Consider the following 26,565-nt stretch of genomic DNA (forward strand, 5'->3'; position numbering starts at 1 on the left):
GCTGTTAATAGTACTTTTCCTCTTATGGCTTATTCGGTAGCAGGTTTTCATTTCTGATTAGGCCCACCTGATGTTCCTGGTGCCTGCACAAACAGCATCACTGCTAAGCAGGCTAGATTAATGTCTGAAGATCGGTGCTGCTGAGGCAAGATCAATTGCTGACGCTCTGCTCCTTCCACTCCCAGCAATGACTCAGCGTGGCTACGGGGAGGAAACATACCTTGTCAGCACCGTGCCTCCGCCCCACATCCCCACTTGTACTGTGTCTCCCAAGCAGGGATCAGTGCTCACCATGTTCACAGTCTCCTGCAGTGCTCCTTGCTTGGCAGGTTCATGCCAATCTAGTCACAACAGGCAGCTCACATACTGCTTCTACCTGAAACCAAGTAAGTCCTGAGGTGAACTGTTTGACTAACTGCTTCTCCCTGTTCCTAGTGAGCTCTGTTAACTGATGCAAACAAGAGCAAAGGCACAAGCTGCTCTGCTCCCAGGGAGACTAACAATGATTCAGTTGGGCCTGTATAGAGCATGTCGGGAGTCCCATGTTTAAAGACACATTGGTTTTAAACAGGAGATATTGTTTAAAAATATACCAACATATGTGGTATCTGGTAGGTGACTCCCTCTTTCTTGTTTCAGATTCTCTCCTGGACTGTGGTCCGGATCCTGAACTCTTCCCAGTTTATCTTCCACTTGGAGAAGAGGAAAATGATTTCATTTTACATCTGACAATTACTGTTAGCAACGTCTTTGGAGATACAGTTCAAACTAATGCTTCAGTGAAGGTCCACAGTAGAATAACTTAATTTCAAGACCTCTCAAGTAGATACCTAACCCACAATTCACTTTTGGAGCTTATTCCTATTTTATACATATCACTTCCTTCTTAATGTGCCGTAATGACCATTTTCCTATCTAACAGAGAGTATTCCCTACGGACTCAAGGTAGTCAAAAGAACCTCCCACTGTCCTTTTTCTAGAATAAAGTTTAAAAGACGATCTCTTTGGACATTGGGCAGCATAAGCTGTATTTAGTGAGACTGGAGCTATTCTATGTAGACCCCAGAAAATTGCTTCTTCCCCAGTGCTCAAGTAAGGAGATCCTCATCAGACCACTAAAACTAAACCATTAAAAACTGGGGAACACAAAGTTTTCTGTTCCACTCCAGCAAGGCTGTCAGTAAGATGATCATGAAAGGAGTTCAAAGATAATTATAACAGTGCTGGCAATGTTAAGAGCGTATCCGATTTCTTCACAGGTTGGACATGCAGATATGATTGATGGGAACATGACCCTGCAGGCTATTGTATCTGAGAAGGCAAACACCATCCTGAAAGACAGCAACAACAGCATGAGTCTTTTCCAGCTATATAAGTCAGTGACCTCCATCCTTAACCAGGAGAGCCAAGAGGAAAGCTTTAACGTATCTTTACAGACAAACACACGAAAAGAGGTCAGCCAGCCACTTGTTTTCTTGCAGTACCGTGCGATATAATGGGCTGTTCATATTCTTTGACAGCTCTTAAGTAATAAAAAACTCATATATCACCACCTGAAATCAATGGAGGTTTCAAGTTTCCAGCATCTGTCTCAATGTTTGGGACAGGTTTCAGCTATTTTTCACTATTTCCCCCCATAAATAATTTGGCTTATCATCCATCAGTAAAATAATTTATTCTCAATTCTTATTTCATTAATGTAAACTAATTTGGACGGTGTTTGAAAACTTAAAATCAACTTGATTTTCCACAAACAATTTAAATATTAATAAAACGGCCTCTTCTGTGGGATAAATATCTTATCTAATTTTCCCCAAAAGTACTAAATGACAGATAATTTTAGTTTGTTCATTTAAGCTACCAGCTTATGCTTCAGTTAATATTTGTACAGTGCTTTGAGTCCTTCAGATTAAAAGATCTAGGGAAATGCAATGTATCCTTCAGTTATGATTCATTACTGGAGTAACATCAATCATAGCTCTGGTTTCTCTGGAAGTGGCATTTATAAAGTAATTCACATACATTAGTACAAATTCTCACAAGTAAATCTCCTTGCTATTAATGGTTGTTAAATATATAAATTCTCTGTACTGGAAGGTAACATAAATCTCATGATTACACAGTTACTAAGGCAAGTGGCATCTTGTCAGTAGACCTAGTATCAGTTCAAATGATCCTTGTTGTAGAGTCTTACTCTACCACATAATTTACAGCAAGCCTAGCTGTCAATGTACAGCACTATTTGTACAGTCCTAATAAGCATCTTATTCTTTTGCCTAATTATGTCTTTTCATCCCAAGCTCCGAGGGCTGATGCTGACAACTCTCTCTGCTGTTAATGTGACATCAATGAAGACTGCTCTTAAGATGTCAGAAGTATTGAAAGAAATCACTTACAGGAGTGAAGAGCTGTCTGTCTCAGCACAAGTAAGAAGCAATCTGTATTATACCTTCTCACACTAACAGTATAGACTCTATCGCACCCCGCTGACCTTGGAAGAGTTTCAGTGCCTTACGATTATCTGTTCTTACCCATTTTTTCAACTGCACCAGCATGTGTATTTTGACCAGAAGGAAATATATTTTTGCTGTATAGAGTAAGTGAATTTAGTCAGATTTTTACTCAGATATTTATTCTACAATTCAGGGTATAAGCATCTTACATTTTAGGATACATTTTTAAGAGAGAAATCTTCACTTAGTCAGAGGCTTGTTAGGATGTATGTTTTATCTTGAAGAAAAACTGTCCAGCAGTGTTTATCTACAGTTTCCCAGATCCATTTGTCCCTGATCCATGTGCTGTCACGAAATGAATGTAGCAAGCTCTCAATGAGACAGGGACTTGTCAGCACTCAGGGGAACTGGGCACAAATGCTCAGATTAGCCTCATGAAAGTATTTCTTGAATGTCATGGCAACATGGCACTATCAGTAGATTATGCTATTTATGCATAAGGAGTGAGTGAGCACATGGGAGGACAGAACAAACTGTTACTGGGGAAGTTTCACAAATACGCTGGCAATAAAAGGAGCTGTCCTGATTTCTGATGTATTATACAGTTGCAGCCAGACAATGGCTTGGGAGCATTTCAGCAGTATGTGGTTAACTTTGGCAAGACAAGAGCATAGCTCAGATTCAGCACTCACCCTACAGTAAGGCTGCTAAATGTTTGCAGACTGTGGGAATGGCTATGTTCAGGCTAGCAATGAATTTGCTTGGCTCCCTCACCATCCTGGGCTGAAAGCTGGCCAGTGCTTTCACAATCACAAAGCAATCACTGGCTGCATTCAGGCACCAAATACAAACTGTAAGACTTATTCTCCCTTGGCACTCAGCACAGCATAAGGCCAAAGGTACTACTTGCTGTTAATCCAATAGGTTTTGTGAAAACTGAGATTGAAATACACAGTCACTTGACATTATAGTGGTATTTTTTGGACATACCACTCAAGAATATAACCTAATTTACAACATTACTGTATATCTAAACTGTATCCTTGCCCAGTGTTTGACACACAAGCTTCATTCAGATGTTATTAATCTTGATTATGGAATAAACTTGTAGAAGCAGGCTGCATTTTTCACACCTGTGTTATGTTTTAGTGTACCATCTAGTATATCATCTTTATTGGTGTTTGAATATTACCCCAGCACAAATAATTATAGTAAAAACAGCATTAGACACAAATATAATGTGATTACCTATGTTGCAATGTTCAGTAAATGACACGTGTCGCTTTTGTCATTTACGGCACCAACATATATAAAACTTTTCCCCTTGTTTCCCATGCAGGTGGAGGCGAGCAACATCCTAAAAGCTGTCAGTACTTCCTTGCTCACTGTAAACACAGAGGACAGTAGAGATGATCAGAAGCTAAAAGATGCAGCTGATTACCTATTTAATGCAGTAAGCAATGTTCTTAAAGCTTCTGTAGGAACCAGAGCTCTCAACACTTCAGTGCCAGAGGCAGAACAGGTAATTTTGCTTTGGTTCAGGTTGTAGTGGATTGTTTGGGTGAACATTCGCTTCCTCTGGAGGGTCTGTAAGAGGTCTGCTGGCTCTCATATTTTTAAATTGGCACTGGGTAGGGTTCATGGTGTCACACCATGATGGACTTGGAACAGCCAAAACTCCACAGTTAGTTAGACCTGTTAGACGAGGTCTGCTAACAAAGATGATAGAAGCCTCTTAAGATTTGTTACATTTGAGGCTGAACAAGACAGAGTACCAGGGAACACAGCAGCAGTGTAGGATCTCTAATGGATGACAAGCACACACAGACGTTATTCAGATCTCCTTCTATACCCTCCTTTCCCCCCATAATTCAGGGAAGCCAAGGGTATTCAATATTCCTGAGTGGCCCCACTGCTTCAAAGCTGGAATCAGCTCTGATTGCTGCTTACACTTTTCCAGAAAGCCCACTCTGTTTTTCTACTCAGAATTATGCAATGTTTGTTTTGTCCTATCCTTTCCTATCGAAACATGAATTGTCACAGTTTCCTTTGTGTGACTGTACATACTTTAGGGTATGTCCAGTTTATTAATTTTCAGTTTATTAATTATCATCACTGCAAGGGAGTAGGGCATGAAATAAATCTAACCTGAGAGAAAAGGTTATGAACTGTTCAGACTCCCCTGGGATAACACACTAATAACACACAATGCATTCTTGCTTCTGCAAGTAACTAAACCCTAAAGTTTGCTGCTAAAGGGCATCAGTGTTCAGAAGTACAAGAATATATTGAATTAAATTGATGTCATGTTTGTAGTGCTTCAAATTTCATTGCATAGAGGTATAAATAATAGACCATAAAAGTAAAAGCTGTAAAATATTTATTTCCTCTCTGCAATGTTTTAATAAGAATTACAGAAATTGAACTGCTGATTGATTGGAATAACTTTCTCTGAGTTAAAGTAGCACATCACCAAGTTTGCCAGCTTTGTAGGACACTGAACATCAGTATTTATTCCTTAAAGGATGTAAAGGATGTAATGTGCCTTTTGATGATTCTGAAGAGCTCTGTTGCAAGTTTTACCCTCTAATCCTGTTCCAGACTTCAGTGTCCTACCAGCTCCTGAATACAGTTGAGAATCTACAGAGTGCCCTTCTGCTGGGTAAAGAACCAGATGGTGAACCAACAGTCCTTACCACTCCCTCTGCCACAATGTATACACACAGGTAACAGTAACAGGGTCTCCCACCCAGGCTCCTCCCAGTTAATCAAATTTGCCCAAGTATTCATTATGTTGCCCTTAAATGGAACTACCCAACTAAATATGTGGCATAATGACAACTTATATGACAACAGCATGTTTTTGTAGTTTATTTGACAAAAGTGCAAAGAGGCTGTCATTACTGATACTAATAACAGCTTGGACTCTGATTAGCTTCAATAACAGCACCTTAGAAAAATGCTCAAGCTGTGTCTTCTTTGACCAGTAGAGAATTTACTACTATTTCCTGGATGAGGCAGTAGTCGCTTACCTTTGAAATTACGTGGAAAATTCATGTCATGTCAGTTAAGCTTTCTTTCTTTCCAAGTTTCCAATGACATGCTATACACAATTGTAACCAGCTTGGCAGAAACAAATAAAAGAAATTAATTAAAAAAATTTAAAAAAGCATCCTGACAAGCATTTGCCATTCCCTGGAATCATCCCTAAATTGTTTCCCTAGAGCCTGGGTTTCATCCATCTACATTTAACTGTATATTTAAATCAAGAGCACGTTCACAGAGAAACCAGGTACGTCTTTCACATAAGTACACATCGTTGGGTACAAGCTCCTATACAGATAAACCAATTCCATCTTTTTTTCTTATGCTTCTGTGGTAGCATTGTGTGGAATACAGATTAATGTACAAAGCATTTACTGGCAGAGTTAGAAATAGTTCTGCAACTAAGTAATACTCATGGAGTTAGAAAGCTTTTCCTCCAGAGATGAAGTCCATGCTATTGACGTTCTTTTCTGTTGTTTGTTCCTTCCCTCTGCCTCCTCTTTCTTTTACTCTGTTTTGCTTGCCTCCAACCCTAACTGTACAGATTACAAACAGAAAACATGGATCGCACATCCATTAGTATCTCCGACTCCAGCTCTGCTAGCTTTACTCTCCCATCTGCTTCCTCTCTCAGTGTTTCAGGAGTTGATGATGAAACAGTGGATATAAGGGCAAGTAAACAGCTTTTGTCTGAATCAATATGATACGCAACTTACATTTGTAATCTAGCAGTTTTAGAATCTTTTCTCCTTTTACAGTAAATACACAAACACACAAGTCATCCCTCCTGTCATGCCAAGAAAGTAATTTGAAATAATTTTGGTCAAAGAAGACTTCATTTAGCTTAATTGCATGAGGTTGGTTCAGCAAGCTAAGGAGAAAAGCTTAAATTCCCCATTCCATCAGCCCCTCACATACACCCATGATTCATACTTGCATGGCTAGATGAGGCAATGGAATGAATCAACACCTATAAACCTATTTGCTGTTTGTTTACATCTCATGCTCTGTGGAGGACACAACAGCTCAGAATCCATGTCACCATTAACACTAACCTGCAGCAATCCTGTCTCGTCCCAGCTAGAAATAGGTGAGTTTAAGGAACTCAGATCCTACAGAAGACAAAAGTTCTGCAAATATCCTGCTAATAACACATCCCCCATCTGAATTAGGAGATGGTGTTTTCCCCCTCAGAGCAATAGACTTTATATTATTGTCATATTTTTATAATACATTTTTAAAGACCTCTCTGGTCGATCTGACACTCTCAGGAAATACATGCAAAAAAAAATATTTTTCACTGCAAGTTTTTCAGCTGTGCTAGAAAATGCCCAGAGCCCACTGAAACTAATGGAAAAACACATCCATTGACTCACCTGAGCACTAGAAGAGGCTCCTGAATTGTTGGACCAATGACTTTAACATACTCTTCCACGTATTGCTATCACAGCAGATGCAGACTTCTGTTCCTAATTCCAAGAGGGGTGCCACAGCCTAGCTTTGGTGCAGTTAATTCAAAAAGGCTTATGCAATTGTGTTTTGATATCTGGTGTCTAAAAGGCAAAAGGGTGACAACGAATGGACAACAATAAACATTGCTGTACACATAGCACATTTCACAACCAAAATCACTTTCAAGGTTTGTGTTTAACCTACCTTAGAGATAAGGCCACTTCTTACTTAAATCTGGATGCAGGCCTCTTTTAGGTTGTGTTTGGATGTGAACTCAAGCTTTCACTATTCAGCAATTTAAGGTGTGAATATAAGAAATATGGGCAACAGCTCAACTGACTGTCAATGTCTTACTAACAGATGGTGAGCTTTGCCATGAATCCATTTTTCTCCAGTGACACCAGTTTTGACATTAGTGGAACAGTGGGAGGTCTAAGTCTAACCAGTCTGGATGGCTTGATGATACCAGTCAGCAATCTCAAAGAGAACATTGAGGTAAATGCACTATTTCCTATTCCTCTCCCTCTTTTTTCATTTTTTCCTTTTTCTGTTAATGAACACCCATTTGTGTTATCATCTTCTGTGAGATGACTGCAAATGGTGGTAGTGTTCATTACATCACATAACAGGATGTTGGTCTCTGCATTTGTGATAGTGGATGTGTGTGATGTGACAAATGAAATAATAGGTATCTATGTCTTAGAGAGGAGGTATCTTATTCTTCATTTAAATGGATATGAGAATGCTAATGGTTGTAGAAAAAGAGTCCAGATTACAGTCATTCCAAAACACACTGTAATACCTTATTTCATTACCCAGCAACTATGTGTTTGTATTACTAGTGTTTGGACGTCTTAGCTGATGTATAAGCTGACATCCAAATCATTTGTATATGCACTTCATGTAGTCAGTGTTTCAGTTATAATCTCAGCTTTTAGCTGAGAAATGCACCACGTATTATAGTCTTTGGGATGAGTCTACACAGGTTTCAAATGAACTTTTCAGAGGTTAGCTGAGAGTATTGAGAAAATTGCTTTGAAGCCAGTATTTCTGCTGGCCATGCTGTCCCTATATTATGAAAAAAGATAATCTAGCATGTGGCTTTATTGTGCTCACAGATAATAGAAGCAAGATGCTTTGCTGTATTTAAAGCTATGTCTTTCTGTTTTAAAATAGATAATGTTACCAAGGCTTTCAGCAACTCAGGAAGATAAGATTCTGTTAAATCTCGGCAATTTTAGCACTTTCCAAGTCAATGTTACCTCAGAAAACACATCGATAGTCATCCACCTGGAATCGGAACGTGACATTCCACTAATACTCTACTTAGGGTATGCTTATCATCCGAATGAAACTAACTACGTTTTGAAAAATCATCTGTTCTGTAAGAAAACTGCTGGAGGTAAGATAACCTGTTAATGACCCGTGGACACTGTGCATTCTGAGCTCATATAAACAAAAGGCATTCACCACCCATAGCAAGCCAGGTACAGTCAGTATGGGGAGTGCTCATCCACAACTTCACACCACATGCATATATTTGGAGAATGAACCTTGACCATGAGTTCAGGCATCTGACTGGAAAGAAACCTCTCAAAGGAGTTTCAGTCTGTCATGCTTCAGGGTTCCAGTCTCTAGTATTATGTTCTATTAGAGTTCACTAACAGAAGCAAAGGGTGGGATGCTTTGAACAATGAGTTGCTAAGAATTATTTCATCCCTGTTTCTTCAGTTTGTTTATTTGATTATATGCAATACAGCTGCATACTACTTCTTAGCATTTCTATATTTACATTGAAACTAAAATATTTACGTTCAAGGTGAGACAAACACCTGGGTTCTTAGCCCAGAAGAACTCATTTTTGGAGAGGGAACCTACTATTTCATGGTTTTACAAGATATGGGAATGGATTCCACAGCCTATGACAGGCTAACTATAGCTGTCACTTGTTTTGCATCCCGCTGTGTGTTTTGGGATGAGCACCAGTTGGACTGGAACAGCTATGGATGTCATGTAAGTAGACCCATATAAAACAATGTTTATATTATACTCTTCAAAGCCAGCTATTATAACCACCATCTTGTAGTAAAATGATAGCACTGAACTCACACCATAAAAAAAGATAATTCTGAGATGTTTAAATAAACTGAAGAAGTTTAGTCATACTGGGCTAAGCTCCAAATGACATTTCTATTTCAATTTCTTGGAATGGGCTCTTATATAAGAAGAAATAGGACCATTCTGACAAGGTTGTACTATATTATAATGCCTGCTTCTGGCTGACATTGGAACTAATATTCCTTATTGGAACTCAAGCAATTCTTTTCTGTATAGTAGTTCTTCACAGTAACTTACCAATCTCAGCACTGTCTTTTCATTTGCTTGGTAAGTTATGTAACTACTTAATCAGGATTTTTTTTCTGTTTTTTAGGTAGGACCAAAAACAAATCCTAGAAGCACACAGTGCCTCTGTAACCATCTGACCTTCTTCGGGAGTTCCTTCTTTGTCATACCCAATGCTATAGACATTAGCAAAACTGCACAGCTTTTTGGTACATTTGTGGACAACCCTGTTGTGGTGACAACCGTGGGATGCATCTTTCTGATATACGTGCTTGTGGTTATTTGGGCTAGAAGGAAAGACATCCAGGATGATGCCAAAGTAAGTCTTCAGCTAATAAAGACTGAATGTATTTAGGCCAATTCCTACTTTGCCTAGCCTGTTTTAATAGGAAGTCTTCAACCAGTCCTACTCCCTTCCCTATAATTCTGTTTACTAGTAAGTATATGCATTGATCATGAGAGGACAAACTCCTATCCACAGCTTAAAGGAATTCATACTTACAGAACACCTAACACAACACTTGTATTGTGTCACTCTGCAGGTGAAAATCACAGTACTGGAAGACAATGACCCCTTTGCTCAGTATCGTTATCTTGTGACAGTTTTTACAGGACACCGCCGTGGGGCAGCCACAACCTCTAAGGTATCAATGGCATTGTGCGGAAAGACAGTTTAGGCACTCATTTAGGACAGCTCAAATGGAATGTCTAATCCACAAAATCCTTAGATTTGATGAAAACAGGAAGAGCATGACAGAGGAATAATCATACATAGGATCCAGACGTGCAAGTCCTCACTTTGCCATCTTATTCTCCAGGTGACTCTTACCCTCTATGGACTGGAAGGAGAGAGTGAGCCACACCATCTAACTGATCCTGATACACCAGTCTTTGAACGTGGAGGAGTGGACGTTTTCCTACTCTGTACCTTCTTCCCTCTTGGGGAACTACAGAGTATTAGATTGTGGCATGATAATTCAGGGGACAGTCCATCCTGGTAAGTGGAGATCTGGAGATCTTGGGAAATAAAGATCCACAAGTATTTTTTTATAATGATAACAGTTTTCCTTCTCTAGCACTTGATAATTATACTTTTTACAGTTCTAGAAAGGAAAGAAGTGTTAGTTTCTCATTTTTGCAGGTCAAGTCATAAGCTAAACTGCAGGACCAGGAGTGCTTTCCATATCCTGCATCCAAACAGGATGGAATGCTTTCTGTGCCTTACAGTTTAGACACAGCCTGAGAAGCCAAAGGCCAGAATTTGTCCTCCATAGTCCTGTTGAGTTCTGAATTTCACGCAACTCAGTTACAGATAAGTGTGCCCTGTATGTTTTTTCCAACAGGTATGTGAATCGAGTGTTGGTCCATGATCTGGCATGGGATCAGAAATGGTACTTCCTCTGTAACTCTTGGCTAGCTGTTGATATTGGTGAATGTGTCCTAGATAAAGTGTTCCCGGTAGCTACAGAACAGGACATGAAGCAGTTCAGGTACCTTCTATTTTATGTACATTTTTTTTTACTCTTGATAGCAATCAGTCTAGAAAAGCAAGTATGCAAAAAAGGTCACACTCTAGACAAAAATGAAAACAAGGGAGGTCTTTCCATTGCCCTCAAATTGCTCTGGACACGGAAAAGAGGAAGTATGTTTAAGTAAGTCTAATAGTAACCCTAACAGTAATACCACACTGGAAATGTTGATGTTAAAGGATAGTCTGACAAGACCTATAAAAACCTAAACATCTTCTCTTCTGTGTAATTTCCCTAACAATTTATATAGAAACTGTTCACAATTAGCTCACCCTCCATGCTGAGGCCAGAAGGAAATGACAAAAGTAGCTATGACCATTCAACACAAATTCAGTCATGATATTTGGTAATTTCTGATAGTTATTATTTCATCTAATAATGTCTAGAAGCATGAACAGGTCAGGACTCTGAACTACTGCATTATTCTTCCCCTCTTTTCTAAGTATCCATTTCCCTCTCCTCCTTCCCAGCAATCTGTTTTTCATGAAGACCTCCAAGGGTTTCCAAGACGGACACATCTGGTACTCCATTTTCAGCCGCTCCCCACGCAGCTCCTTCACAAGAGCCCAACGTGTGTCATGTTGCTTCTCACTGCTTCTCTGCACCATGCTGACCAGCATCATGTTCTGGGGAGTGCCAAAGGATCCAGCTGAGCAGAAAATGGATTTGGGTAACACTCCTCACCATTGCTTGGGCAGGAAAATAGACGCAGCAGAATTCAGAGGCAGAATAGTTGAACAAAGTGGTCCTGGGGTTATTTTTACTTATCCCCTCCATTTGATCTTGACAGGAAAGATCGAGTTCACATGGCAGGAAGTGATGATTGGCTTTGAGAGCTCCCTCCTCATGTTCCCCATCAACCTGATCATTGTGCAGATCTTCAGGAACGTACGATCCCGGCCAGCCACACAGGGGAGAGAGAAGAAGCCGGGAAAGAACGGACGAGTGTCCCCAAACCTACCTTCCACCCCACAGGTCACCCAGGCTGTCTTACTCACTCCAGAGACCGTGACGAAGGCAAGTCACTGTAGCTGCTCCCTACTGAGTCCTGCACTGCCCTCTGCTGCCATGCACTACCCTATATCCCCAGTTTAACAGCAGAAATCTTCCATCAGATATCTTCAGTTTGTCTGAAGCGAAAAGCCAATTATGCACTGGTGGTGCAAAGCACTCATTTACCCATCTACATGGAATCACCGGCTTTGTTAAGATCTGCCTATTTACGTTCCAGCCCTGGCACAATTATTGTATGCAACCAACATCATTGCATTCAGGGGTTAAAGCAAACATTAAGCAAGACAGTGGAGATAAAAGGTACCAGAGACTTCATGTTTCTCATCTTAGGTCCTCAAGCTGTACTTTTGAATGCTGTCCTGCTGAACTCATTGAAATCTGCCTGTCACATCCAGCTCTGTAGGATGTGCTATCCCTATCTGTTCTGGAGATTTGAGCAATTAGTGCAACTCCCAGCCAGTGGTGCCTTCAGATCACATTAGCTTAAGTCACTGCAGCCAGAGTTACTGCTGTGTTGCTGCTGTCTTTTCTAGGACATAAGAAGAATTGCCAACTCACTCTGTAAAGCCCTGAAGGCTCCATCTCTCACTTCAGTATCAGATCTTGGAAAATCAACTAACATCAACACACTTCTGGCATTGGTTGAAGACATCATCTGCCAGCAGAACAGAGCTGGGCAAGAGCTTTATGATGAGAGCAAGAAGGATGACCCTATAATTGTCACATTAGGTGCTATGGATATACAAGGTAATCAACACAATGCGACATGCTTACTGAAAATTTTGTAGTGAAAATGATGGTCATCATAGAATAGTTAGGGTTGGAAAGGACTTTAAGATCATTCAGTTGCAACCCCCCTGCCATGGGCAGGGACACCTCACACTAAAGCATGCCACCCAAGGCTCTGTCCAACCTGGCCTTGAACACCACCAGGGATGGAGCATTCACAACTTCCCTGGGCAACCCATTCCAGTGCCTCACCACCCTCACAGTGTAGAACTTCTTCCTTATATCCAATCTAAACTTCCCCTTGTTTAAGTTTTAACCTGTTACCCCTTGTGCTATCACTGGATGTCATGACCCAAGTTCTTCTTACATTCTGACTCAAAGGCAAATATGGAATCACAGAGTAGTTGAGGTTGGAAGGGATCTCTGGAGATTGTCTAGTCCATAATCCTGCTCAGAGCAGGGTCAGCTGGAGTAGGTTACCCAGTCAGATGTTTAAGATCTGCACAGATGAAGACTTCACCAATTCTCTGAGCAACCAACTCCACTGTCCAACAGCCCTCACAATATTGGAAGTTTTTCCTTATGTTTAGACAGAATTTCCCATGTCTTAAGTTGTGCCCATTGCCTCTTGTCCTTTTGCTGCACCACTGAGTGCCCAACTGAGTAGACACTGAAATCTCCATTCCTATGCTATAGAATTAAATGTTAGCCACCATCCAGTCTTGGGAGCAGGATCAGTATCCAATAGCAAAAAGATTCACAAATACCAGTCCTTTTGTTCTATCCTTTATTTTCTTCTTGGCCTTGTGCTGTTGTTCCTTTCCATCTGACTTTTAAGTTAGGCATTCATTTATTTTCAACTAAACAACAATATATGAGTAAACAATCCCACTGATTTCATTAAGACTCACGTTTGGCTTTTCCAATGAGCATAACAAGCTACTAATTGAACAGGTAAACTATGAACAAATTAACATTGATCTTACCTGACTTCTCTGTTGAGGTTTAGGATCTCTGTCTAACCAAGTTGCCTTCTGGCAATGCTTCCAGCTCATTCCAGCAGAAAAGAATTAAGCTCTACTACTAAAGCTGCTTTTACATATCCCTTCAAATGTTGCTCTTCACTTTGTCACATTCATAATCTTAAGCTCCAGTTCTGCTACTCTTTGTACTGAACAGTTATTTTAATCTAGTAATAGCTATGCTGATTTTCTTTTAATATAAAGAAATAATTTTCGGCCTGCAGAAAAAACAAGAAGCCCAACTCCAGAGAAGGGAATGTGTGAGCGACTGAAATCTAGTGATTACAATCGCTGCTTGTACATGCAACTCCAGCATGTAGAGCTGGAGCTAGAATTACTGGGGCCCCATAAATTTCAGATGCCTCAGAGTTACGCACAAGCTGTTTGTCAGGTTCAGCACTTGAAGAATCTCCTGGAGAACAGGATCTGCTCATCAGCATCCATCAGTGAGAGGTAACTAGTTCTCTTCTCGTTCTCAGAATAAGTGAATTCAGGTCGTAAATTCCAAACTGGTCAGGATGACGGAGCCCAAACAATTACTGCTTAATATGTGCTAGAAAACGGTTTTTATAGCTGTAGAAACATATTTTACTATAATACTATTGTAGGAGCAACAAAGAAATGTCAATGCACTGTGTACTGCACGCAAAAGCAATAATGACACATCATCACTCTTTGTCATTTTGCCACCAAAATGGAATGTTACAATAAAATGCTACTAAAGGGCTGGGATAATCACTGGCTCCAAAGTCTCTGTACTCTCTTAAAAGGTCTGGATAAAGACAAATTAATAAGTAGACTGAAGTATTTCAGTGAAATACAATAATTAAGCTGGAAGTATTGAAAACAATAGCACTAATTATCTCTCTCTGGCCTTTATATGGTGATCACAAGAGATCTTCGCTTCTGTTCCACTACAAACTGACTTTTCCTCTTCTGGTTGACTCTCAAGGCTGTCCCTTACTCCAAGCTCCTCCAGTGATGGCAAGAAAAGTTCTTCTTTCAAAGGGCTGCCCTGGTGGTTTGTGTTCATTGCTTGGTTCCTGGTTGCAGCCACCAGTGGTGTATCTGGGTTCTTTACCATGCTCTATGGGCTGCATTACGGCAAGGAGAACTCCATCAAATGGCTGATCTCCATGGCCATCTCCTTCTTGGAAAGTCTTTTCATCACACAGCCCTTAAAGGTGAGTTCCTCAGAAATACAGCCATCGGCCATTCTATTTATCATTTCAGGAAGACAAGTATTCTAAAGAACCACAGGATTTAACATGTAAAATGAAAAGTCTTTGCCCTTAAAACAAGAGCTAGCAGGGGGTTTACAGGGGTCTGTTGTCTTTTGCTGATATTCACTCCATTAGTTTCATCTCCCTTGTTTTGTCAGAGTTTAAAAGGTGATAATGTTTCTGATCAGGGACGATGTATAATACAGCAAAGTCAATTTAGCTGGATGTGCACTGTGCACTTGTTCTCTGGTTTATCAGCTTCAACTGCATGAGTTCAACAAAGCCAAAGTACACGTGCTCTCCTGCAGTGCCTGGATCCAAAGAGATCCAGGTCAAAGACTGAGCTTCTTCATATGAAATGGACATATGGTGAATCTATAGCTAATTCTTTCCAGGTGCTGGGATTTGCTGCTTTCTTTGCTCTGGTTCTGAAGAAGGTGGAACATGAGGATGAAGAAAACACAGCTGTTGATGGGCCTTTAGCTGCACCAGGTAACTGCCTATAAAGTGAGAAATTATTAAAGGGAGTGTTCTGCAAGCTTTTGGGGTACTTTATGCACAAATACGTGACTCAGTTCAACTGAGAACTTCACTGTTTGTCTTTATATACCTGAATCTTGGCTAGTAAGGTTAGCAGAAATCACTAAAGCCACAAGAGTTGTGTTTTTTATGTGCCTACCTAACAGCATTCCCAAGATCAACATGGAAGTGGAAACAAACCTAAATAACTAGTTTTGTGCCAGTTGAAGAACATACAAAGAACATCTCCATACCATTGTACGCTGGATAAATCTTGCAGAACACTTAATGTAAGAGATCAAAAGGTGAAAAAGATTTATGAAAAGAAGTTCTGGATCAAAAGAATAATATCTTGTTGTTTATCCTTTTACTGCTGCAAATGCACATAGACATGCACAATCTCCCCAGGCCCTTTTGTGACATTTTTCCTGTTACTAGAGGACATACTTGCTGCTAGGATACCCAGCTCCTTCCTCCCCTACATCCCTGGCTTGCCTATGTCAGGAAAAAATATTCTCCTATATTGATTCATATTAGAGCAAGAATTGTACAAGAGCTGCAAATCGCTTTTCAGAACTTACAAGAACTGTAAATTCTTGCACAAGAATCACTTGCAAGAACTGTAAATCACTTTTCAGTCTGTCAATGTTCAAGTAACACCTACAGAAGAAAATAATAAAATGTGACAAACTGACTGAAGCCACTATAGTAAAATGAATGAATCAGTGCTATTAGTATGCAGTAACCATGCTTAAATATTTTACTCTCACATCAGATGTAAGAAAAAACAGATATACAAGGAGGCTTGGTTTAGTTCTGTACAGACATCTCAGCATTCATGTCTGTAACTATTCCACAACCTAGTGAAAATAGACATGTGATGCAGCACAAAATACACTCTTCAACTAGACTGGTAGATCTTTATCTTGCAGGCATATCTAGAACTTCCTCTCAGGGAAATTTCCCACCTCCTTTAAGTTTCTCATGAAAGTTCTCAGTTCACATACTTTCCCACAAGCACAATTATCTGTATTATTCCATTTAATCAGTGGATTCTGCAATCACAATCATGTCTAAAAAAAAGCCGACACCAGCAGACAGGAGTCCTAGGGCACAGCAAAGAATCCTGATATATAGCTTCCTCCCTGATCAGCCTCAGGCTCTGGATACATCATCTTCTGAGATGCTCAGCCTAGAGACAGACTGGACTACACCTGCTCCTAAACCTAACACACTGTGTTTGTGAGCTCCTTTCCTCCTGTTTGCCTTACTATACTAACTGTTTAAATCACATTCCCTGTCTTCATAAGGGAAAGCATTAAAGAGAAATGTTACTTAAGATGTTAAAAGAAACAAAAAGCAGGACATACATAGACAATCTGTTGAGTAATTCCAGGGTTACTGCTCTCACCCACAGGGGATTCACACCCTCTCTTTGGAGCCCGACGGGACAGTAAAAGTAATATTTACCTGCCACCTCCTGCGGCTGATGTGGAGAAAATGAAAATCAGCTGCATGAAGGAGCAGAAAGCATTTGCCCTCATCAGAGAAATCCTAGGTATTATCCATATGTAGATTATCTCGATGTATTCAGTAGTATTCATTGGTACTTTTATCAGTGAAAATATTGCTCTCTTGGGTGAAAAAGTTTTGGCGTATCTTTAGCTTTCTTCCAGCCATTACAGCATAGAGACAGCTGTTCAGTGGTAGCTGGAGCTGAAGGGAGGTGGGAATATTAGCTGGGTAGCTGGAGATAAAAGTGTGGCTAAGACTTGATTTTATGGTAAAGAAACAGATTACATGTGAGGTTACAGAAGAATTAGAAAGTGGAGAATGAGGAGGTCAGTGATAAGAAGTTGAAATAAAAAAATAAATAAATAAACAGATGGAGGCCATCTTTCTAAAAGCAGAGAGTATCTACAGATAATGATTTAAATCCCAGTTTTACTTCCTCTAAAAACAATGGAAAAAGATTACCTCAACTTTACTTGGAACAAAGTTAGACTTCTCATTTTATTTACAGTTGCCATTCCAAATGTGATATGCTTGTAGCTTGTGTAAATTTATTAGTACTCGTCAGTCAGAGTCTAGCAAAGCATCTCCTTAACCTAGTAAGTTATGATAATAAGCAGTAACCATCCATGCAATCTCTTCTGAACAGCAGTATTAAATCTGAGCTCACATGCATTGTCTCTTCTTGTTTTCCAGCCTATCTGGGTTTTTTATGGATGCTGTTACTTGTTGCCTATGGGCAGAGAGATCCCAATTCCTACTACCTAAACAAACACATTGAGAACAGCTTTACAGATGGATTCCACAGTGTCTACAGTTATCGGGATTTTTTCACATGGGCAAACACTACCTTGGTCAAAAATCTTTATGGATCATATAAAGGTGCAGAGTCACATTGTTTCACTTCAGCTTGCCAGATTCTGAAACATTATCTTTTATACATACCCCTTACTTGCACATGCATATTTGACTGGAGAAGGAGACTGGAAGTATGGATTCTTATAATATGAATATTCATGAATTACAAAAACCCTACAGCTTGATGCCAAGTTTAATGTGCTCTGATATTTTCCTTATATTTAATATAAACCAAAAGTTCTGCACTGTAATGTTTTTACATAGTTTTTTTCAGATATTCATATATATGCCTCAATTTTACATGAGTTTCTTCCTGTAATTCAAAAAAATAATGGCAGACAGGTGGCCCTATAAAGCTTTTCCTAGGAGAGCTCTGTTTGCATCATGCCTTAGGTCACTGTGAAAGCTAATTATGCAATATCCCTGTGTTTCCTTAGGCATATCCAGTAACAAATATGGCCCATTTTCCTGCTTACAAGTAAATACTGAAATACATTAGCAGAGCTGTTTATTGGACATGACAGGCACTGACCAGTTGTGGCCAAATGAACACTGCATACAGCTACTCTGCTGTGTGATTCAAAGCAAGTCCCTTTCCTCTCCAGACCTCACTTTCCTTCTGTATAAAACACAGGTAGTGATACTGACCTCTGTTACATATGGATGTAATCTAAGAATTCAGTTCAAATCAACACAAGGGCTTAATTTTCATAACTATTTTACTTACAGTGTTTCTCAGTAAAGAATCTGTAGCAAAATATTAATGTGTCAGCAAATTCTGAATGAAATTAAGAAATATTAGTAATTCTGTCATATTGCCAGTGCTGCTCTTTTCCATCTCCTGTTTAGGATTCATTACAGATGGCAACTCCAAGCTGGTGGGTAGTGCTCGAATTCGCCAAGTAAGAGTGAAAGGAGACACCTGCCCTGTTTCTCCCGAACTCCAGCATGTAATTCAGGAATGCCATGCTCCATATTCCACAAAAACAGAAGATACATCAGTGTATGGGGAGCGCTGGAACACTTCAGTTGTTGATAACTCCTCTGACTTGAGCTCAGCATGGCAGTATCAGAGTCAGTCCAAACTGAGAGGGCAGCCCACCTGGGGCAAACTTGCCATCTACAGAGGAGGGGGATATGTGGTTCACCTGGGAACTGATCCTAAGAATGCCTCCAGGTACCACTTGTGGTCTTGTAAATTACTGGTGTATTTGCTGTGGTGTCAGTGATGCTCTTTACCCTAGTTAAGATTCATTTCAGATTGCATCCTGAGTTTTTCTGCTATGCATTGTGCTGAATATTGTAGATACTATTGTGGTGCCATCATTGTAGTTTATGATCCTGTCATCTTGCTCCATGTTAGGTAACAACCAGAGCCCCAAATCAGAACCTTTTCTGCCTAACCTATATGAGGTAAATGGCTGGATACCTGATGCATCTCAGGTTTAGCACTGGCCAATATCTGGTACCTGTTTCTCCAGAAGAGGCAAAAAGAAACCTACATTAATAGTAAAAACATCCTCTATACCCAGACTTGACAGACCAGATGTCCTCTTGATAATCTTACCTCTGTTTTTCTCTGTGAGTATATCCAAAAACCCCTATCCTCCATTTGATACTGTACATTTTTATGCAGAATTCTCCAGTACCTTTTCAACAATGTCTGGCTAGACACCTTCACAAGAGCAGTGTTTGTTGAATTCACAGTCTACAATGCCAATGTGAACCTGTTCTGCATTGTATGCCTGATGTTTGAAACCAATGCTTTAGGTGAGAACCTTTTGTAAGTTACACATTTCTGAACATAGCAAGCAATGCACCTACAGAGGGTAGATTTACATGTTCTCAATGTTTACCTACTTTATTCAGTAAACAGAAGTGTTTTAATAAGTCTACTCATAACAGAATCAATACAAAATTTATAAGCCACTTAGGAAAATGTAGTATCACATTAATACAGACCATAATGGAATATCTTATGTTTGCTTATGCTGTGGTCATCTGCTGAGGAAGAAAACATACTGAAACTTATTTCCAGAATTTACACAACAGGAACAAGAAAAATTATGTTTACCAATATCTCAGCTAATCAATACAAAATTAAGACAAAAAAGTACAAATAACAGTCTGTCTTTTTTGTTCCAGAAGACTTCTAATATATAGCTGTGTAACCATATAATACATAACCTGGATACAACAAAGGAAATAGTGAAACTAGATTCTGGTTTGAAGGCATAGAAAAGCATTTAATCTGAGCAGTAGCCTCTTCCAGTATTGCAAAATGCCCAAACCAGGCCTCAAAACTGAGCCCAGTTTCTTTCGAGAATGAGATTCAGATTTACATATCCAGCTTCTCCTCACTTCTGCATTTGTAATCCAATCCAAATTCAGCCCTGCTGAGACTGTTGTCATACAAGAAAGACTAGCACTCTAACAGCCATCGACTGAAATTCTTATTCAAGGAAAATTTTAAAGAACACTTATAAGGCTACTCACATAATCAAGTATGAATCTAAGTTTAGTAATTGGATTCAGTCTCACACTGATATGAATGTGAGTATTGAAGTCTTACTGATGAACTTAGTTGTTTGAATGAAAACAAGAAGATGTAATTAACAGAGCACCAAGGTGAATGTTGCTTGTTTTTTAGGGGCCTTCTTCACAAGCGCAGAGCTGCAAAGTGTCCAGCTTTACCCATACACCAACAGTCTCCACATCTTTGTGGTTGCAGCAGAAGTAATTTATTTCCTCTTTATTGTGTACTACATGATCATACAGGTGAGGCCCAATAGAAAGGTCAGTTGACAGCAGCATCTCATGTCTGGTTTTGATTTTACTTACAGAAACTTTAAGACTGTACTTGATTTCAGGAGTGCTGCTGTTGACCTGTTTCAGTGGAGGTGAAGTCTTGACTTCAATGGAAGACTGAATCAGATACTATATCTGTATTAAATAACAGGAAGGCAACACTTTATTTGGACAGAATGCTTCTTTTGAGAAAGATAATGAAAAGATAGTGTAAAATGTAGCTTTATTGATGTGCAGCAGTCTGCTTTATTGCAGAGAGGACAGACCTGCAGAGATGTCTTGTATGATATAGAGACACAAGACTGAAATAGCAAAGCTGTTCTTTTCACAGGGAAAACTGATGAAGACTCAGAGATGGAGATACTACCAGAGTAAGTGGAATCTCCTGGAGATGACCATCATACTGATTAGCTGGAGTGCTCTGTCAGTGTTTGTGAAGCGGACAATCCTTGGGACCAGAGACATCAGCTACTACCAGGAACACAAAGAGGAGTAAGTACTAGTGCTATTTAGTGCAATATTTGTTGGTGCTACTTATGCAGAAACAATTCTGTTTTTCATCTTCCCAGACAGCAGCTTGTCTGTGCTAGATAATGCTACCCCATATGGCTATGCTCATGAAGCATGTAAGTATTTCTGGGCTTAGATGTGTGTCAGCAACAGGATTTTCTTCTGATACTGCTCTAATAAAATCCAGCAGACTTGAGCACCAAGTCCCTATCTTAGCTGCTGGTTTCCCATCTATCTGCATCACACTCCTCTCAATCAACAATTGTTTATAAGACAGTAATGGACTATTAAATACAGAGTGGAAAATGGTAACATCTGTTAAAAAATGTTCAACTCAGGAAATAGATGACAGAATCGCAGGATAATTTAGGAAGGAAAAGACCTCTGGGGGTCCCTGCTCCAACCCCCTCCTGTGGAATTAGATCAAGTTGCTCAGGGCTTGCTTTGGTTGAATTTTCAGTATCTCCAAGTACAGAGGTTCTACAGCCTCCCCGGACCCCTGTTCCAGTGCTGAACCACTCTCACGGGGGGAAATAAAAGAACATGTTTTTTTTCATGTCCAGATGGAATTCCTCTTGCTTGTGGCTGTTGTCTTGCATCCTTTCATTGTGCATCCTCTCTGTAAACACTGACTAGGTATTTACAGACTGTAATTAGAGGCCTTACTTAGCTTTCTTTTCTCCATGCTGAACCGACCCAGCTCTGACATCCTTCTCTTGTCCCGTACCCTGACTCCCAACCATGCCAGTGCCACTTTACTGGACTCTATGTCCTCCTTGCACTGGGGAGCCCAAAACTGGACTCAATATTCTATATGCCACCTCATAAGTGCTCAATGAAAGAACAAACACTTCCCTTAACCTGATAGCTGTATTCTTGCCAGTGCAGCATGCATAGATCATCTAGGTTATAGGTCATGTCCTGTATTAGCATACAAGATTTATAAAATCTATTTGTGGTCACCTCTGTTGTAAACAAAATCGTAAGCACAATGTGCTACCTTTATAAAGGGCAAGTAAGTATTACCAAGGTTTTTTTTCAGCTAACAAATTCAGTCACAGATCACAGTTCTGACCTTCAGTCTTTTACTTACTTTACAGTAGCTTCTCACACAACTGGTTGGAATTTGGCTAATCCTGTCACACCTGGTGCATCCTGCTAGCTGCACTGCACCATCCTCTCAACTACACATGCACAGAAGAACCTATCTTTCTAAAAGTCAGAATTTTGATAGTAAGTTTGCATTAGCTGGCTTTAAGCTGTGACTTGCTGAAACTGAGCAGCACTTGGGCTACAGCCTAAACCCTTTCTCAGCTCTAGCTAACATTGATAAAAAGCTCTGCTGTATGTAACTGAAATTTTTGTGTGCTCACAGCAGGAAGTACAGATGGGAACATTGAAGTAGGAACTCAAGTTAGCTTGCCACTGGAAACAAGGACAGCACGATTGGGTTTTCCAGCATACTCATTCATGCACTTAACAGCTTCTGTATGCAGGGTCTACTACGTCTTTTCTTTTTTCTTACCAGCTGCATAAGCTTTAATGAAACAGCAAGAGCCGATGCAGTTCTTGGCTACCTGATTGCATTCCTAGTGCTTCTCTCCACAGTGAAACTGTGGCATCTCCTGAGGCTCAATCCTAAAATAAACATGATTACTTCAACCCTAAGAAGGGCGTGGGGTGATATCTCTGGATTCATCACTGTTATTGCAATCATGTTCCTCGCTTATTCCATTGCTGTGAGTATCGCTGTGGTTTCTGTTGTATGCAGTCTGTATCCACATACTGTCAAGTTAAATTAATTATTTCTGAATGGTGAAAGCAACATAGCTTTGAAATTTAAAATTGAATAAAGCTGCCTACCTACATCTTAGGTTAGCAGCTTGGAGCCCAATTCTTTAGTACGAAAACCAAACACGGAGATGAAAAACTGGATTATCTCAGTGTAACAGGCGTGACAAAAAAAGAAAGTATAGAAAAATTTTCTGGATAAAGCCTAAATTCGGGAGAGTGCAGCAAGTGTCATTTTCTATTTGGCTAGTTTTTAAGTGGGAAATAATTATTCTTCTGCCTGTTTCAGGAATACTTATGCAAATAAAATGGTATTTTAATTCTAACAAGATTAAAGAATTATTGGACTGCAACTGTTTATGTATATTTACTGATTTAGCTGAAATGTTTCATGTAAATGTTCTGGCAGACTGATGGAGGAAATTCGGCACATCTCAATTGCAAAATCTCTGTAAATGGGGAAATCATCTGAGCCAAATCCAAACTGTCCTACAAAGGGCAGTCCTGTGACAAATGGAACCTGCTGTGCCCTCACACTGCCTGACTTCACATTCCTCATCTCTTCCTCCAGCATTGACACTTTAGCAACTGAGTAGCTTTAGGCACTGGTGTAGCCAAAGGCAAAGTAAGTGATCAAATCAGTTCCACAGCAAAGCCTGTTGTCACATCATGCAAATGATGAAGCTGTAAAAGAAAGCAGCAGAGGGATGGAGAAAAGTTGAGATTGCAGCAACCCCTATTTAAAATCAGACACAGTAGGCCCACAAATTAAGAAAATAGCATCTTGGTCACTGAGGGCAAACAAGAGGGTTGCCTATTTGGAAGGATCTATGCACTGAAAGGTATGTGTTTGTGACTGTGATTAATTTGGTTAATTATGCAGGGATAAATCTGCTTCATGAAGGTAGGCTAAAATATGACATGTTTTGTCATGTATTTCCATATTTTTTACATATATAGTGAGTGAGCAGATATAAGACATTCTCATAGCCATGATAAAAGGTCTGACAGCTAAACACAGTTCAGGAAGTGTAAACCCAGTTCTCAGTTCTAAGCTAGTCTTCTGTGACCTTATCTAGTGTTTCCCCTGTTTGTAAACAAACAAAAAAAAACCCCAAACTGCAGAAAAAGCTTCATGGCTCTGGTAACAAGGTGGGAGAGCTTCCTCTGCATAAAGCAGTCATTAGCTGATTTTGCAGCAAGGACTCAGATTGTGACACAAGGTATGTCTTCTTCCCTCTGCAGACAAACCTGATATTCGGCTGGAAGCTCTCCTCTTACAAAACTCTCTTTAATTCAGCAGAGACCATGGTCAGTCTTCAGCTGGGAATCTTCAACTATGAGGAGGTATCACCTCTAATTTTCAATGTTTATCACTGTATAATTGGCATCTCAGCTATCAAATGTGCTTTGACCCAGCAAATAGAAAGACTTTCAGTTAGTGCTAGAAATTAATCTAATTTTGGAAGCTCCACAGCTTCCTAAAGCTTTTCTCATCAAGAAATAGACCCCAGGCAAAATGTATCTCACATCCCATTTTGAGCATCAGTCTCAGATGCAGAATGAACCTTGCATTGACAGAAGCGCTCACATTTTAGCTAGATTTGTTACTTATTGATTACAGAAATTTTTCAGTAATTTCCTTAGAAAGCTACAGACAGAAATGAGCACACACTCATCAGCTTCCTGAGAAAGGCAAGGCCTTCCACAAGGGAACTTTACATTTGATTTTATTATTCTTGAACTTTCCATGAAGTTCTTTCAAATATTACATTGTCTTTTGAACAGCTCTTTGTGGATTAAGCCAGTTCACAGACATCTCTGACTGAAGTCCTCCTTGGCAGATCTCCTACCACAGATAAAACAGGGTATGGGTAGCTTTGAAGATCAGTAATTGGACACAAAGTTTTTCACATGTTCATCCCACTGATGTTGTTAATAATCAAAACATATTCCTAGGATATAGCTTACATGCAAATTATAGGTTTTTACTTTTACACAACACTTAGTTTATGTCTGTGACAATCTGACTGGGCTTCTTTGTAAAGCATACAAGAAAATAAAATAAGAACATAGAGATTTCACTTCTACTTTGAAAGCTGAAGCATGATGGAGCTGTTCTGTGCATAAACATGCCTCCAGGCTTGTCAACCCTTCACATGAAACTTTCATACTAACACAGTCAAATGCAAATACTTAAAAAACCCCAAAGATTATCCATAGTCATATATCATAGATATAAAATATTCTATCAGCATAGGAAATTGATTAGAGAAGAAAATGCATATACATACATGTAGTATAATTTATTAGCCACAAGGATTTTCAAAGAGACAAACTCCTTACTGTGTCTTAACTGCTTGTGTGTATGCTTTTTTGCTTTTACAATCAATATACAATGTCTTACATTATGAATACTACAGGTCTTGGACTACAATCCAATTTTAGGCTCCTTCTTGATTGGATCCTGCATAATTTTCATGACATTTGTGGTACTGAATCTGTTCATCTCAGTGATTCTGGTTGCTTTCAGTGATGAGCAGAAGCACCACCAGGTATGCTCATGTATGCTCTCCCTTTGTGTTTAACATTTATTGCGCAGTGCTTACTCATGATTTAGGTATTCCACCATTGGATGAAACCCTTGTAAACTCAGTCCAACTCATTTACTTATAAATCACACTTCAGATTTTCCAGATTTACACTGTCCATTCCTGTTCAGACAAATCCCTACTCAGATTCAGCACAAGATCTGATTTGTAGCCTTCTGTTCACTCATTAAATCCAGCAAAAGTCTTAGACTTGTGCCTGGCTCCATTGAAATCAGTGCCAAAACAGACATCAAAGTCCATGAGGACTTTACAGCTCCTTTTAAAAGTGTCACTGTGTCTGACCCATCTAAGCTATTGACAGCACAGAGCAAAATCCAGGTTAGTACTCCGGTACTATCCAAAATTCCGTGTTTTAAATAAAGTCAAGCAAGATGAAAACAAAGTACACAGCCAATAGAAAACAAGTGTTTTTTATTTTTTCTCATTTGCTTCATGTAGAAATGTTGGGTGGCTCACTGTATGTATACACCACCAGCTGCAGGGTAGCCACCAAAGGAACTCCAGGCTCCCGTAACCAGATTTCCATGGGATTTGGCAGAGCCCAGACTTCCTCACCCACGTTCATAGAATCCCGCAACACGAGGTTGGAAAGGACCTCAAGGCTCATCTGGTCCATCTGGGACTTTTGTCTTGATAAAAATACTGGCATGATGCTCTGCTTTGGCAGTTACTCATAGTTGTGGTTTAACTCATGCTTTGCTGGAGTGAAAGTTAGTTTATCTCACCTCAAATTGTGATCCCCTCTTATGGCAGAGGCTGTATCCACTTCCGGTCTGTGCATCCAAGTAACTTACTTCTTAACTGTTATTTCAGGCTTCAGAAGAAGAGGAGATTGTTGACCTAATGCTATTGAAACTTTTCAGTTTCTTTGGGATTAAATGCAAGAAGGAAGAGACACCAGTCACTAACGACCAACTGGAACAACCTGCCAACGACTGAATAATAATCACATCGAAAAGTCCCCTTGGGGGTGGAAGATTTACTTTTTAACTACCAGCTGCAATCACTTGACTTAGGTTACCATAGCTTCTGACTGAAACGTTGTGGTATTCAACCAATAAACCATAGTCGACATGTTATTTAGGAGCATCAGCTAAGAAACAGCGCTAAACCTAAAACAGAGCGTCGTGCATGCGCGTACTGTG

General features: G+C 39.7%; 1 protein-coding gene across 1 annotated transcript in view; it reads left to right on the top strand.

Moving 5' to 3' along the window:
* PKD1L3 (polycystin 1 like 3, transient receptor potential channel interacting) overlaps positions 1-26,497 on the top strand; it is a 42,722-nt gene extending 16,225 nt beyond the window's left edge. Inside the window, exons 15-44 of the mRNA XM_057401945.1 lie at positions 186-386; positions 640-785; positions 1,260-1,454; positions 2,301-2,426; positions 3,793-3,975; positions 5,055-5,179; positions 6,043-6,169; positions 7,311-7,445; positions 8,127-8,352; positions 8,770-8,963; positions 9,382-9,612; positions 9,836-9,937; positions 10,112-10,290; positions 10,637-10,783; positions 11,293-11,492; positions 11,613-11,839; positions 12,370-12,583; positions 13,812-14,040; positions 14,540-14,771; positions 15,206-15,302; positions 16,747-16,887; positions 17,538-17,723; positions 18,549-18,876; positions 19,336-19,469; positions 20,350-20,477; positions 20,839-20,999; positions 22,546-22,756; positions 24,054-24,155; positions 25,232-25,363; positions 26,234-26,497. Of these exons, the coding sequence (XP_057257928.1) occupies positions 186-386; positions 640-785; positions 1,260-1,454; positions 2,301-2,426; positions 3,793-3,975; positions 5,055-5,179; positions 6,043-6,169; positions 7,311-7,445; positions 8,127-8,352; positions 8,770-8,963; positions 9,382-9,612; positions 9,836-9,937; positions 10,112-10,290; positions 10,637-10,783; positions 11,293-11,492; positions 11,613-11,839; positions 12,370-12,583; positions 13,812-14,040; positions 14,540-14,771; positions 15,206-15,302; positions 16,747-16,887; positions 17,538-17,723; positions 18,549-18,876; positions 19,336-19,469; positions 20,350-20,477; positions 20,839-20,999; positions 22,546-22,756; positions 24,054-24,155; positions 25,232-25,363; positions 26,234-26,359 (5,165 nt within the window). The 3' untranslated portion in view covers positions 26,360-26,497. The remainder of the gene's footprint in view (positions 1-185; positions 387-639; positions 786-1,259; positions 1,455-2,300; positions 2,427-3,792; positions 3,976-5,054; positions 5,180-6,042; positions 6,170-7,310; positions 7,446-8,126; positions 8,353-8,769; positions 8,964-9,381; positions 9,613-9,835; positions 9,938-10,111; positions 10,291-10,636; positions 10,784-11,292; positions 11,493-11,612; positions 11,840-12,369; positions 12,584-13,811; positions 14,041-14,539; positions 14,772-15,205; positions 15,303-16,746; positions 16,888-17,537; positions 17,724-18,548; positions 18,877-19,335; positions 19,470-20,349; positions 20,478-20,838; positions 21,000-22,545; positions 22,757-24,053; positions 24,156-25,231; positions 25,364-26,233) is intronic.
* Positions 26,498-26,565: the final 68 nt, after the last annotated feature.

The sequence above is a fragment of the Pezoporus wallicus genome, unplaced genomic scaffold (assembly GCF_028554395.1).
Source record: "Pezoporus wallicus isolate ANWC-B61680 ecotype Strahan unplaced genomic scaffold, APGP_CSIRO_Pwel_v1 contig_7835, whole genome shotgun sequence".
Taxonomy (NCBI): domain Eukaryota; kingdom Metazoa; phylum Chordata; class Aves; order Psittaciformes; family Psittacidae; genus Pezoporus; species Pezoporus wallicus.